The 16,214-nt window shown below is 45.4% G+C and overlaps 1 protein-coding gene across 6 annotated transcripts in view; it reads left to right on the forward strand.

Annotated features, from left to right (window-relative positions):
• The window catches only part of ADPRH (ADP-ribosylarginine hydrolase), a 112,645-nt gene that overhangs the window by 35,848 nt on the left and 60,583 nt on the right, over positions 1-16,214 (forward strand). For 2 of the 6 annotated variants that reach the window (XM_086955505.1, XM_086955506.1), the window contains one exon: positions 4,759-4,867. The exons of 2 other annotated variants lie outside the window; for them this stretch is intronic. In XM_086955505.1, the coding sequence (XP_086811631.1) occupies positions 4,787-4,867 (81 nt within the window). In that variant the 5' untranslated portion in view covers positions 4,759-4,786. The remainder of the gene's footprint in view (positions 1-4,758; positions 4,868-16,214) is intronic. 2 more of the 6 variants (XM_086955508.1, XM_086955503.1) reach the window with 1 other exon arrangement.

The following is a 16,214-nucleotide window of genomic DNA, read 5'->3' on the forward strand; positions in this document are numbered from 1 at the left end:
AATTGAGGGGGAGGTTTACCACCCATTTTCTTTGGTGAGAAAACAAATAACTTTTTCTTTAAAAAAATAAAATCCAGGTGTAACTTCTCCGATTCCTTCTGGGGATCCCTCTGCTGTTATAGAAGGTTTACAAAAAAGATCATTTAAACCTCTAGACCAAGCAGACATTTCTTGGGTTTTTGCCAAGATATCCATCCTCATTGCGATTATTTATGCAAGATGGCTGGGAGATTTAACATCTTTGTTCATTTGTTACCTATATTGAAAATTATTTTCAGATAGTTGGTTCTCAGACCAGACGCTAAGCTAAGGCACAAAGTGCAATGTTTTTTTATTTCCATATGACCTATTTCTTCCGTTTCTCCAGGATTTTGATAATGTACCTTCAACTTTGGTTGTTAAAAAGACACTTTTGGTATATTTAAACAAGAGAATTTGGATCAATCGTTGTTTGTTTCCTACAGTATAGCCTGTAAGGGAAACAAGCATTGGCATAGCCAATAGGTCTCGCCTTTGGGACCTTATAAGTATTTAGCTATGCAGCACAATATCCTTGGTGCAACAACATCAACTGTTACGTGGCTAAACACTTATAAGGTCCCAAAGGCGAGAACTATTGGCTATGCCAATGCTTGTTTCTTTTACACAGGTGTGCCCTGAGTCAACAGCAAGATTTAACAACTGTGTTAAATATAGATTCAGGATGTGCACAATCCACCTCAAGACCTGTCTTAGATTAAGCCTAAAACAAAAGTAGGAGGCATTTGAGTTGGTCCACAGAGATGAAACAAGACCTCTGCATTAAGTGTTCTGTAATGTGACTTTTACTTCACTTTATAAGTGTGTGTGTGTGTGTGTGTGATAAGTGTGTGAGAGTGTGAAATTGTTTGTGCGTGATTGTGAGAGAGTGTGTGAGTGAAAAAGTGTATGTATGTGAGAGAGTGTGAAAAAGTGTGTGTAAGAGAGTGTGAAAAAGTATGCGTGCAAGAGTGTGTGTGTGTGACGGAGAGAGTGTGAAAATACGTCCCTATAATTCTTCTAAAGTGCCGTTCCTGAAAGGTTGCTTTTAACCGGTCCATCGCTGAGGTGTCTTCTAGCAATCTAGCTCAAGCATGAGAGGAGAGAACTAAAAGAAAAAACAAGGAAATGCTTTTATACTCTCCTTGCCAGGCCGTAGGCCTCGGATAGAAAAGCAAATGTGTTAAACATAATGATTTGCAGTTTCTTTGGGAAAATATGGCTGGAGAGCGATGTGACTTTTTGATTAACTCCTGGCCGGACAGAAAAATGCGAGGAACATTTTTATTGTTGTAAAAATAAGCCAGTAGTTTAGTTCAATGTTGGGTATGTGAGACAATGTAAACAAATTCTGCTGGCACACCGAGTGGTAAATTGATTTTTTTTAAATGTGGAAAATGCACAAAATAATTTAGGCATTAGTTTGGGACGGAAAGATGTACGAGGCGTGGAACACTACTCGTCAGGTAACAAACATGCAGTAAGGTGAATATTACAGTCCATTTGCTTGTGGTTCAATTGTCGTATAAAAAGGGAGGGAGGGAGGGGGAGAAGGTAGGCAAGCGGCAAAAGTGAAAGTGATTGGTAGATGCTTCGAGGGGAAGAAGGCTCACAGTGTAATGCCGGTGACCTACCCGCATACTAGATCGAGGGTAGCAAGTGGTGTGCGATGTGAGGGAGGGAGGGGGAGAAGGTAGGCAAGCTCCAAAAGTGAAAGTGATCGGTGGATGCTTCGAGGGAAAGAAGGCTCACCATGTAATGCCGGTCCTACAAGCATACTAGATCGAGGTTGGCAAGTGGTGTGCGATGTGAGGGAGGGAGGGAGTGGGAGAAGGGAGGCAAGCGGCAAAATTGAAAGTGATCACCACGAAGCAACTTAATGACCCATGACGGAGGAGACAGAGGGCGGCTGCGCGCATGCACGCTCGCGTGAACGCAAGCGCTAGGCTAGCCAGTAACACTTTGAAAACTCACCTACTAAATGTCTGTCCGACAGCTCATGCACTGGCTCAGTGAGACCTAAAAAGAATTCAACTTCCACTATTAGTCGGTGGTTAGACAGACAGGCTATTTCTTGTGCTTTAGTGGGTTTAGACTTACCTGACAATGTGTTGGCAAAATCGGATAGGGTCATAGCTTTATCTTGGGCTGAATGTGTTACAGCAAACAAATGATGGACGGAATGCTGAAAATGCAAACATTCTCCCCCATTCAAAAGATCTGGGTTAAATCCATTGTTCTTTTGCCCACTATGCCACCCCAATTGCACCCAGCCATGTGCACCAGCCATGTGCAAATCAGTCTTGACCCTGTGCCAATTGGGAACAGTCCAGAGCGAACTGCCAGGCCAGGTCCTTGGACCGGAAACAAGCATCCTGGGACCTGTTTCATGGTATGTCGCACTTCTTCATCCAGGCTAGCTTGAATCCAGTGGCATAGTGAGTATGGGACACACGTCGGGGCATACCCATCCCACTTAGGGTGAAAAGTGTTACAGCAAAGGAATGATAGACGGAAGGCTGACAATGCAAACATTCTCCCCCAGTCAAAAGATCTGATTAAATCCATCGTTATTTTGCCCACTACGCCACCCTAGTTTGGACCCAGCCATATGCAAATCAGTCTGGACCCTGTGCCCCATGGGAATAGTCCAGAGCGAACTGCCAGACCAGGTCCTCCCTGGACCGGAAACCAGCATCCTGGGACCTGTTTCAGGGTATGTCGCACTTCTTCATCCAGGCTAGTTTGAATCCAGTGGCATAGTGAGCAAGGGACCCACGTCTGGGCATAAGCAAAATAATGATGGATTTAACCAAGATCTTTTCACTAGGGAAGAATGTTTTGATTTGCTCTGCCTTCCGTCCATCAATTGTCTTTTGCTTTCTCGCCCTAAGTGCGCCAGGTATGCCCAGACGTGGGTCCTTGGCTCACTGTGCCACTGGAATCAAGCTATCCTGGCTGATGAGGGGTGAAACCCCGAAACCGGTCCTAGGATGCTTGTTTCCAGTCCAGGAAGGACCTGGCCTGGCAGTTCGGGCTGAACTGTTCCCATGAGGCACAGGGTGAAGACTGATTTGCATATGGCCAGGTATAAACTGAGGTGGCATGGTGAGCAAAAGAATGATGGATTTAACCCTGATCTTTTAAGTGGGGGGGAATGTTTTGATTTGCTCTGCATTCCGTCCATCAAATGTTTCTTTTGCTTATCTTGGGCTGAAGGAGCATGTTATTTGCTTCAAGAAATATGCAGAGCAGCTACGTGGGTGAAATCTATTACTTGTCTTTTGACATTATAAATTGGAAATGTTCAGAAACACTCGAAATGTGGTATTAATCCTAGGCTATTGGCGCCTTTGGGTGGAGATAAAACACATATTATATTGAAAGGTGTAGAGAACCACTAAACTCTACAAATTTTGAGCCTCAACTCAATATACAAATTACTTCACGCCCCAGCACAGGTCAAATTTACATAAAGGTTTCCCTATTATGGTCACGAACAGTTCAGTGTATTAGAATCATTCAGGTAAATAATCATTCGGTTGTTCGTTGCTTTATTTCCTCGTTGTTGTCTTTCTAGTAGTCAAAGCAGCCTCAGCCAACATGTGTTTCGTCGCTATTGGGGGGTCTGTTCCCACGACTTCCTCAAGGCTAATGCTTCAAATCTGTAATCTTTGAAATGTGGTGATAATTCCAACCCACATTGGGGTTCCAAATCCTGCGACGCGCTGAACTGTTCAGTCAAATTCTCTTTCATTTTTTTAAATCCTCCATTTAGGTATCTTCTACTTTGGTAGCACGTCGTTCCTCATTGTAACCGGGTTCAGTAAAAACGAACAACCAAATAGAATTGTTGATTATTTACCTGAATGATTATAATACACTGAACTGTTCCTGACCATAATGGGGAAACCTTTATGAAAATTTGACGTGTGCTGGGGAGTGAAGTAAATTGGAAATGTTGTCTAATGTTACAGACCGTTTTGTTTTTTCTATTATAAAGACAACAATGAAGTAACTGTTGCAAATACACTTTGATTTTGAGCAGCCTATAATTGTCTGTCAATCTTGGCTTGGGTACATCCTCACATAGTGATCATTACAAGGAAAAGGACAGACTTGGGGGTAATGAAACTAATTTCTTACAGGTTTTCTTCATTACCCATAGGATAGTCCTTCCAGTAAGATGCCGCCTTTCCTTTCTATGACACAATTATTGGGTTAGTAAAAAAACAGAATATCTGGAGGGAGAGATTTTATATGCATGACATATTTGTATGTTAAAAATAAAAGGCTCCTTTGGTAGCGTTCAATGGGAGGTGGGATGACCTCACTAATTGCTTACTATAAAGAGGAGGACTATCCTAAGGTTCATGAAAAAGCCTGGTAAGTAATTTCCTTCAATAAATGTAGTGGTTAGTGTTGTAGATCCTGAGGGATGGTATCTCTTGAGTGGTGGAACTTCACAGTGAAAACAGGACTCTGGGTGCCTACTGCACTTTTTTTGTTGGATATACAATTTGGCCCACGACCTCCATTCAAAAAACACTTCTACTCTTGTAATATCATAGTCAAAAGTCACACTGGAAATTCAAAAGAAGATAGAACTATGATACCCCTCGTGGCTAATAAAAAGCTAAATTAAGTAGTGGTAGTGTTTCACCATTTGAAAGGCTGGTTATAACAACCAGGGCCCGTAATTCTTTCTTTGTCTACCTAGTATTATATTGTTTTTTTCAGATGCATAACCAGCAGTGCAAGAAAAAGTATGGCGCCACTGGCTTTGCGAAGGTATAATCTGTTTTTTTGGAGTGGAGTGTGGTGCTGCAGTATTGTTATCATTACTAAGGTAAAGAAAAATCAGAAAATTCCATTTTGTTATCACGTGGAAGTAAACCTGCGTTTAATAATGCTCCATGTCTGTAGGAGTGAGTGGAGGGCAGCGAGGAGGCCCACGTTAAGTATGAGTTTTGAGTATGGAAGTTTATTTTCACACTAGGATTGTATTTATTTTTATTTCTTTATGATTTGACAACCATTAGGGAGATAGCATTCGGCAATGAATCCATTAGTGAACAATACCAGCATAATAATTGCAGTTTACCTATGTCAGGATTATCACAGTATACAGTGTTTACACCTTGTATTTTGCCACATAATCTGCGTATCTACATAAAAACACAGAAACATAAATTGCCATTATTCATATCGCATTGCAAGAAATACCCAGAACATATTCCATGTGGAGGAAATAAGAGTGACCTCAACTGTATAATGCCATGGATTATGTGTGGTGTGGAGGAGAAAATTGACAGACGCGCAAACAATAAGGAGGACTAACTTTTACACTAGTTAAAAGTTTTTACCGAGATATGAGGCATGTAAAACCAATTGGTTTGCTTTGGATCAGAATCTGTGATGTCAGCTGTCATGATACACTATTACAACTGGGGTATAGAAAGATTGGAAGCCTCTGTAATGAGTGAAAGTCTCTACCTCTCTTCAGTGAGTTAAAGTCACTACTCCTCTTCAGTGAGTTAAAGTCACTACTCCTCCATGGAGAATGAAAGTCACTACCTTTTGCCAAGTGTCCTGTGTGCTGATTGAAACTTGTGTAGGGTCTCTTCAGTTTCAGTAGTTGAGCCCTATCTCCTCCCAAAAGAATCACTGTCTCTCAATCTTCCTCACTACCATGAAGAAAGGCCTCTTGTATAATGAAGTGTACAATGAAGTGTATTCAGCTAAAGGAGTGACATTTTTAATTTGTGATTTTGTTTTCTGTAATTTTATTGCTTCTAGAATGCTTAAATAAGTTCTGCTTGGACATAGGAATCTAACGGAGGTAGCACAAGCTTGCAAGTCAGTATGGTAGACCGCCATTATATCGTTGATGAGAATGGAGTAGTCAATAATGCTAGCTATTGGCCTCCCCTGACTTTTGGGCCTGAGCTGAACTCGAGTCAACATAGTGAGGTAATATAAATTTTTATAGTCAATTGTGTCCCCTAACGTGAACCCCACCGTCTCCATGTACGAGCTTAAAGTGCATGTAACTTCCCTTCTCGACTTGCTATGAAGACGCAAATACATTTGCGTCCAACGTTAACATGTCCTCTTTCAGATCCACCATGATAATTCAGTTCCCAAGTATGCCTTGCCAACGTCTTTTCATGGTGCACTTCCACGTTTTCCCTAGCCCTGCAAAGCTAGGCCCTGATTTCTGCCATCAAGCCCTTTCTGTTCTCTGTCTCCTGAAAGCTGCAACGTGGGATGTCTCCCTGACCTCTGTCCTACTCCCTGCGCGGCGAGCGGTGCCCGGCTCGGCCTGCTTGCCTGCCAAAGACAGTATTTTGCCTTCAAGTTATCAGTATAGCCGAGTTCAGCTCTTCGAAAACACATTCCAGTCTAGCAGAATAGATAAACATTTCCCCGGCTGCAGAGCAAAGGGCCTGGCCCCTCTGTCTCCATGCAAGTAATTCATTGCTCCTGTTACCATGGTAGGCCCATGGCCCCTCGCATTACACGCAGACACGTAGTCACATATGCACGCATTAATAGTCAGTATAGAGTAGCCTCTGCCCGAGAGACCTTTCCTTCTAGATAATATAGTTCCCCAAACACGAGATATCAGATATGATTTAGGAACGAGTTGATCTGACATGCCAGACTTCTGTCTCTTTTCTCTAGTGTTAAATGTCAAGTCCCCTGCACCCTCCAGCCTCACGTCAGTTACACGTCATGCTGCTGCGCGCGCATGTTTGCCACAGATTTCTGCTGACACTGCAAGATTCCACTATGTATCCACCCACTTGTAACAATTTCATGTGACGTTTCTAGCACACACCTCTGTGTACGCCCTAGTGCACGCCTTCTGATTGCGTATTGCTACGCACATGTGTTCTTATCTCGTTTCTCTCAGCTATTACGCCTTCTGTATTGCTCGCCATTATGTACATTAACTATAAAAGTTCTGTTCTGTCAATAAAGTAGGCTCTATCCCTTCCTGATCCTTTATGGTGAAAGGAACATGATATCCTGGTTCGAACCATTCCATTTTATGGAATAAAACCCATTTTGAAACTCAGATGCCACGGACTTTGTCTCTTTATTATCGATTGAGTTAATTTATTGAATTTTACCGCATAGAAATTCCGACGGTAAATTACTATTTACCACATTAATTTGGCACCCGAATAGGGACCCCTCCCCCACCCCACGCGCCGGTAGGTGCGTTGCAGGCTTTGCCCCCTGCCCCAGCCAAGACGGACAATTACGCCTACCCGCAGGATTTCCTGTATCTCCCTCAGGCCTACGGAGGTGACGGAGACTGCGATCAGCACCCAGATGAGGCGGTGAGGAGTGCGGAGGATCCCGACCAGAGCCCAGCCAAAGAGAACAAGGTCCGAGGTATCTAGAGGCCCACCAGTTCCGAAGTATCTACGTCACAAGTCGAGTCGAGTCCAGTCCGGTCCAGTCCAGTCGAGTTTCCGAGGCCTTCCGTTCCGTGCTTCCCGGTGAGTACCGTTGCTGGGGACGCATCTAGACGGGTGCATTACTATGTATCCGGTAAAGACGGGTTTGGGTACACAGACCCGGTCTGCACTGTTTTAGCAGTGTATCTGTACTGTTTAGCAGTATATCAAGAAATTCAGACATTCAAGGGTTCGATTTTGTTCTCGTTTTAGAGTTCTAGGGTAGTCAATATGTGTTTGAAATGTTTTTTTTGTGATTAATGTCGTGGTATGAGTGACTGTCTGATATACATTACTGTGTTTCTGTGTAAAAAGTGTGTTCAGGTTCAAGTAAGTATCAAGTGTCAAGTACCAAGATGCCATTGTTCAGCAGATAAAAGCAGATAGGAACAAGGAAAGGGATACTAGAGGAAGCAATTCCTGTCCCACCCAGGGACACTCCCGGAAATTTTATGTACCATAAGCATGGCTTAGAGGCCATCTTATACCTAGATTTATGGGCCGATTATACTAAGAACCTAGAAGAGAAATATAGATGGCCCGTTACACGGACATGGGATGCAGATTGCATCATGAGAGTAGAAGAAGCACTATGGAAAAAGAAAGCCAGACAATCTCAGAAAGATTCCATAGAATTGTGGCGTAAAGAATCAAATAAACGAACAGAAAAGGAATTCAGAAAAGCGGAGAAACATAGGGAAGATTCAGAAAAAGCCAGAGAAAATGAACTAGTTGAGGAAGGTATACGAGTCAAAGCAGAACAAGTAGACCGACAGCGAAATACTCTTGCGAGTGGTATGTATCCTCTTTTGGCCGAGGGTTTACCTAAGGCCACCCCGGAAGTACCAAAAGATTTGCCCCCTCCATTAGTTCCGACTAAATTACGCCACAAGACCACAAAGGACATATTCCTTTCTCCCTATTTAGACGACGTAGCTCCCGCATATACAAATCCACGTGTCCAGGCCCCACCTGCTGACGGCACCCCACCCCGAGATAATCTACACCCGCCTCCGCAACAACAAACTCCCCCTCCCGTTCCACATCCTGCGCCTGTTCTCCCAGCCCTTCCTGCACCTATTATTCCTGGCATTCATTCACTAAATCCTTTTGGACCTGGCACCTCAGGAGGTGCGACAGGAGGTTTCCAAACACCGCCACAAACACATAGACTGACTTATAGGGATTTAGCAAAGCAACGTACACCTCAAACAGCGAGTTACGACATACTTAAAGAGCCTCTCACAGACTGTAGATATGATCCAGTACCCGGTATAGAAGACAGAATGATGCTAGCATCAGTACGCCTACGACGAGTTGCAAACTATTTAATGATTGATCATCTAGACAGAATATACCATTTTGTCCAAACGGGGGAAGGTCCTGAAAGTATTGGCCAGGCCATGGCATACCAGAAAGTTGATACTCAAGGTATGATATTACGTTTCTTCATAAATTGCTTAATAAGAGACCAAGATAGGCCTGGTGTAGACAAGGAAGAAATGAACGCACTTAACAAATGGGGTCAGAATATAGCAGACGGAAAGCATGATAAACAGAGTTGTATAGATAACATGTACAAAAGGATTCGAAAAGCAGTAGTAAAAATACACGAACGAAGACAGCCTGAAGGAGAAATAGATACAGACAAGAATGAATCCTCGGAGGAGGAGGAACAACCAGAGACCACAGCACAAACATTGCAATTACCAGTTAGAGAAACAATAGCATACGTAGGTAAGGGAAGACCCTTTAACAATACAATACGTCCGGTAGGTCCAGAAAGTAAGAGACTTTTCCAAGCAGCCATGTCAAATCCAAAGACTCCTGAACATTTGTTTCAGGCTACCGATAAAATACTTCAAGAACGAATGGGGTACCATGTACTCAATGCCATGGACGAACAAGAACTAGCCCGGTCCGCCGTACAATGGGCTGACAATTCTAGTACGTATAATGATGATGCAGTAGCTCAGACGTTTCTGAGCCTTTCCCCTGATGAACAAATATTAGCTGGTGTATACATGATTCAGCATCTCATTACGTTGTTTAAAAGCCAACATTCTGATCCAGGCCCCTTACCGGACATATTGGTAGAACTGCTCTCTAATAGATGGAGAGGCCTAGGTACCGATTTAATTAAAGAAATACTAGAACATAGACTCAAGTACAATACTTTTCTAAGACCACAGTTTATGTCAGCTCCACCACCCCCAGAAAGAAAAATGTATTACTTCGACAGACAGAATCCCTTACGAGAAGTACATCCAGTAAGAAAAGAAGATGACACACTAGAACGTGTATATGTATATACACCCCTCACTAAAATAGAATTGCTAGAAATTAAGAAACTAGTACCCTGTCACGACAAAGACCCTGCAGGTTTTCACCGAGAAATTAAAGATATGCTACTCATGGGTGACTACACGTACTCAGATATCATGAAAATGTTAAAAGTACTGTTGCCAGCTGGCATTTACGAGAAACTCAAAGAGAAAGAATGGGAGGTGGGAGATAAAAAGATTAATTGGACTGAAATAGAAGACGAGGAAAATGGTCGTACTCCAGGGTTAGGCCTTGGGGAAAAAGCTAAAGCATTACCAGGATTAATTGTACAGGTTTTGCCAAGATTATTGACAACAAAAAAGGAAGACTGGGATGCAATCTCAGCCTGTAAGCAGAAACATGATGAAGACACTAGTGATTATTATTCTAGATTCGAGAAATGTTTTATTATTAATAGCGGCCTGAAACCAAGTAGCGAGTCATACCCGCACCTTTTTGTAACCAAATTAGTCGAGAATTCCCTGCCCCAGGTTAAGAACCGTGTATACAAGGTCGAAAGTACATGGCAAGCAAATACGCCATCCCAAATGTTACAAATGTTACAGTACCACCAGAATAGAATTAGAGAAGAACAAGATCACAAACAAAGACGTATGAAAGACACGAAAATGAAAATGCTAGTTGCTCAGTCAGTCCCAGCTGACGGTCAGAAAAGGGGTATGACACAGTCTAATAATTCGGCGGCTCCCGTTAAAGGGACATGCAACTACTGTAAACAGCCAGGTCACTATGTAAATGAATGTACAGTCCTGAAACACAACATATGTTATGTTAGAACTGTATTTCTTGAGCGCACGGCTACCCAGAACGGGTGTCCCGGCGCTTTGGCAGAGAGTCCTGAACACAACCAAGAAAAAACCCAGCGGCAAAAACACTGTAGGCCCACTGGTTAGGTGGAGAATAGAAGCGTCTTGAGCTCCTTTCTAAAGGCCAGAAGATTATTAGCCTTGCGGAGTGATAGAGGGAGCTCATTCCACAACCTGGCCGCCATAAACTGGAAAGACCGGCCTCCCATCCGCACGCGTTTGATCACTGGTATCTCCACTTTAGCCAGGTCAGCAGATCTTAAACTCCTCCGGGGAACGTAGCGAACAATCCGCTTCCTGAGGTAAGCTGGGCCAATGCAATGGAGGGCTTTAAACGCCAACGTAAGGACTTTGAAACTAATTCTGCTGGGAATAGACAGCCAATGCAGCTTTCCACGCAGTAGAGAGGCACTGGCTCTCCGTGGAAGGCCAAAGATGGCTCTGGCCGCCGAGTTTTGGACCACTTGCAATCTGGATACCAGATATTTAGGCAGACCAGCCAAGAGTGCGTTAGCGTAATCTAAACGCGAACCCACGAGTGCTTGCACAATGTTCTTGCGGTATTGAAGGGAAAGCAGTGGGAGAAATTTCCTCACCATCTTCAGGATACCAAAACATTTTCCCGCCAGGCCCGTGATGTGGGGACGAAAAGAAAGACTATCGTCGAATACCACACCCAGATTTTTTACTTGGGCAACTGGTTTCTCAGGGGGGAACATGTCGGAAGGCCACCACGATTTCCAGCCAGGGTCTTCAGCACAACCGAAAAAGAGCAACTCGGACTTATCCGAGTTACATTTCAGGTTCTGGTGCTGAAACCAAGCAAAAACAGCACTCAGGCAGTCTCTGATTCTGTCGCCATTAAAAACCTCTCCCTTCCTGCAAGTGAACAGGAGCTGGGTGTCGTCAGCGTATGAAATGACCCGGGCTCCAAATGCCTCCGCGACCTTCGCCAAAGGGGCCACATAAATGTTAAAAATGGTGGGGCTCAGGATGGATCCTTGAGGCACCCCCACCTCTAGCGAAGGCATTTCCGTGGAGAACGGAGGAGCCCAGATCACCTGCCGACGGTCGGTTAAGAAGGATTGAAACCAGTCCAACACCGTCCCCCGCAGACCGACCTCCCGGAGTCTTCGGAGGAGGCCGGCGTGTGGGACGGTGTCGAATGCCGCCGACAGGTCCAGCAAGACCAACATGGCCTTTCCCCCAAGATCAAGCGTCTCCCTGATGGCGTCGGTCACCTCCACAAGAGCTGTCTCCGTACTATAATTAGCACGGAAACCAGATTGGGAGTCATGCAGCAGATTGTTATTCTCTATAAAGGTGGTAAGAGTGTGCTGAACATGTTTCTCCGCCACCTTCGCCAGAGCAGGGAGAAGGGAGATTGGTCTATAGTTGGCCCACTGTAAAGGGTCGAGCAGAGGCTTCTTAATGAGCGGGAGAATAAGAGCGTGCTTCCATTCTTTAGGGACCACTCCAGAACTCAGAGACATGTTGAGCAAGGGGTTCAGCAAGTTGTTAATAGCTGGTGCCACCGAGCTCAGGCATTTGGCCGGACACGCATCCAAGGGGGATCCAGATTTCAACCGGGAAAGCAGCTCCAGAGAGGACTCGCAGGATAGCGGGGGGAACGTCGAAAGAGTGGGCACCTGCTCGGCTGCAGCGACTGGAAGGACCTTCAGATCACTTTCCACAGCTGCGTCCACTTCCAGGGACTCCACCCGATCGAAAGAGTCCTGAATCCTACGGATCTTGTCCACAAAGAAGTCAGCAAGCTGCTTTATCCACTCCTCAGTATGGGAGTGAACCCTAGCGGCCGCCACCGGTTCTGTGAATTCCTTCACAATTCGGAATAGTTCCTGGCTCGTGTTATCAGCCTGGTCTATTCTATGCTCGAAGTAGATCTTTTTAGCTTCGGCAATCTGTCTGTGGTAAGATTTTATCGCACCCCTGTACTTCAGTTTCTCCTCAGGCGCGTAACTGCGCCGCCAGAGCCTTTCAGACCTTTTGCAGTCCTGGCGTGTTTTCCGCAGAGTAGCGGTAAACCAAGGAGCGGAATCCTGGCAGGGGGCTGTCCTGACCGGTTTCCGAGGGGCAAGCTCCTCGAATCTTGTCCGAAGCCAGTCCTGGACTAGCGGCAGGTCGACTTCTAAGTTCCCAGTCGTAATGCAAGGATGTGCATGGAGTGCATCAGCGAGCATATCAGCTGACACCAGGTGAAAGGCTCTCGCTTGACGAGACCCGTCCTTATAAGCTCTTTGACACGTCTGGAGCTCAGCTAACAACACGAAGTTAATTAAATAATGGTCGGACCATAGAACCGGCAAAGGGGAGGCCACCTTAATTGGCACAGTGGAAAAGATTAAATCCAATGTATGCCCTTTCACGTGCGTTGGACTATCGATGAAAGAGGTCAGTCCGAGCATCTCGGTAATGTCCCGTAGTTTAGATGCATCAGCGTCAGTTGACAGGTCCATGTGCAGATTTAAGTCGCCCAACAGTACACAGTGTGCCGATCGCACACAGGGTACTGACAGTGCCACCTGTAAATCCTCGAAGAACGAGCCTAAAGGCCCTGGAGGTCTATAGATCAGAATTCCTGTGCAGGTATGTGAAGCCGACAACTGGAGACTAAAGCCCAGAGCTTCACAACCAGCGATATTATCTACAGGATAAGAGGTGCAAACAAGGGACTTGTCAACAACTAAGGCCACCCCACCACCTCTGCCTCCAATTCTATCCCTCCTTAAGATGGTAAAGTTGGGGGGAAGGGCACTAGCGATGTCCGGTTCCGAGCCAGCCCCCAACCAAGTCTCTGTCAAAAAAAGACAGGAGAGTTTCGAAAGCGTAAGGAGGTCCCAAATTTCCATGGAGTGACGCGCCAAGGATCTGGTATTTAACAAGGCACACTGACATTCCAAGGGGAGGGAGAGGGGAGCGCGAGATGGAGATGATAAGGGACGCCAAGAACAACCAGGGCACCCTTTAGCCAGATGTCGACCTCCAGGGAAAAGACAGATACAGCCACTTTTGGGGGGACGGAGCGCACATAAAGCGGCCGCACTATACCTAATCATCCCACACACCTAGCCTAGATGTCAGAGTCCCGCCTCGGCCGCCTCCGAGACGCTGACGAGCGCAGACGGGCAGGACTCTGGCACGACTCAGGCGCAGTGAGGGCGCCACCGCTGCGCGTAACCGCTGCGCGATTTCAAGCGAGCTTTAAATAGCGTGCTCTCCGCGTCCCAGCTCACCTGGACGCTCCAAGATGGCGCTCACACTCCACTACCCAAGGCAAGATGTCCGCCGTCAACCACAACCTCCCCAGAACCGGACCCGCCAAACAGCGGTGGTTGTTCCAGAAATTATGTGCAAGGTAGGGGGCAGGAGGGGAGCTAAAAACGAGGGATAATGCAAATCAAAATAAAATTAAATGCCAAAAAACGGGGCTTTAAAATGCAGCAGTGCAATGCACAAGGAAACGCGACCAGCGCGACCAACAGCGAGGCGCCAAGTGAATTCTCAGCCTCAGGATACCTTACCAGCATAGCCACAGGTAAAACTAAAGAGAGACCCCGTCAACCTAGACAGGACCAGATCCAACATCAGGTCCAGCAACATGTCCCACAGAACACCCAGCCAATGCATGCTCCCCAACAGACAGTACAGACAGTAGCGGTACCACAGCCACAGCCTATTGCCGCGACACAGCAAGTTTCACAACAGATGTACCAGTATGCACAATCTGATTACCCCGATTATCAGCGATACACATGAAACAGCCTAGAGAGGGAGGTTGGCTTGCCTCTTATTGAAATTCCTGTAGATCAAGAGGGTCCTTATGTACATAGTCAAGTATTAGGAAAGGATAGAAAGTTTCTGATTGACACAGGGGCAAGTCGAACAACAATAAGTCACAATGAGGTTCCAGGGGCACCCCTCTCAGGCTCACAGAATGTTTCCCTTGGTTTTTCAGGACAGCCTATTGTTAATGAAGTATCAAAACCAGTTCCCCTAGCAGTTGGTCCATTGTCACGCACTACAGTCTTACTACTCACGAAGTCATGCCCGGAAAACTTGTTAGGTATCAAGACACTGAAGGCTCTAGGAGCCGTGATATGTTGCTCTCCGGAAGGAATTAGACTATTTCTGCGTGACTTTAAAGGTCACTATGTGTTACGAAATTTTGATGACAGATTGAAAAATGTACCAAAACATTTGTGGGCGAAAGGCCCAACTGATGTAGGTTGTATGCACATTACACCATATCGTGTTACACTCAAGCCAGGAGTTGTACTGCCCCGAATCCGACAATACAAGTTACCACCCGATGCTGTAGTGGCTTTACTGGAAATCATTGAAGAGCTCATTGCACAGGGAGTGGTTGTAGAAACTGACTCCAATCTATGTAATTCCCCTATCATTCCGATTCTTAAACGTACTGACCCAAATGCACCACCCGTTTACCGGTTGGTGATTGATCTGCGAGAATTAAACAAATGTATTGTGCCACAGTACCCTGTGGTCCCCGACATCTCATCCTTATTGACTGCTATTGATTCAGAGGCGACGTTCTTTACTGTAATTGACCTCAAGAACGCCTTCTTCAGTGTCCCCATAGATCCGGAAAGCCAATATCTCTTCGGATTCTGTTTAAATGGACGAAGCATCAAATTTGCACGCGCACCTCAAGGATTCACAGAAAGCCCCAGCATTTACAGCCAAGCATTAAAAAGACAACTTGACAGTATTCAAATGCCAGCTAACACTGCCCTGCTGCAGTACGTCGATGATCTGCTGATCACCGCTCGTAGCGAACCTGAATGTGAACACGCATCACTGACAGTCTTACATTTTCTGGCTGACAAAGGACACAAGGTTTCCCCTTCAAAGTTACAATTCTGTGTTCAGCAAGTGGTGTACCTTGGGCACTTGCTGTCCAAGAGGGGGAGACAGCTAACACCTAACCGCATCGAGTTAATTGCACACTTACCGCAACCTACGACACAAAAAGAAGTGCGGGCTTTCATTGGCCTCACCTCTTACTGCAGGCAATGGATTCCCCAGTACGCATTTCTAGCCAAGCCACTTATACAGTTGACAACACAGGAGGCAGCGACTTCGACTGTCCTCCCTTGGACTCAGGAACACACACAGGCTTTTGATGAATTAAAGAAAGCATTATGTCAAGCACCAGTTTTAGCAACACCTTGTTACAGCAAACCCTTTACACTCTTTGTTACAGAACGTGATGGTACAGCATTGTCTGTCCTCACACAAGACCAAGCAGGTTCACATAAGCCTTGTGCTTATTTTTCAAGTACATTAGATCCAGTAGCCCAGGCTCTGCCTGCGTGCTTAAAATCAGTTGCAGCAACAGCCCTAGCAATCCGACAAAGTGATTCCATAGTGTTAGGACACCCCCTGACAGTACAAGTTCCACACTCTGTGGAAGTTCTTTTAAACAGGACACAGACTCAACACTTGACCATAGCTCGGCTGACAGGTTATGAATTGACATTGTTCCAACCACACATAGAAATCAGACGCTGTAACATACTCAATCCTGCCA

This window comes from Lissotriton vulgaris, chromosome 2_1 (assembly GCF_964263255.1).
Source record: "Lissotriton vulgaris chromosome 2_1, aLisVul1.2, whole genome shotgun sequence".
In the NCBI taxonomy this organism is placed as follows: domain Eukaryota; kingdom Metazoa; phylum Chordata; class Amphibia; order Caudata; family Salamandridae; genus Lissotriton; species Lissotriton vulgaris.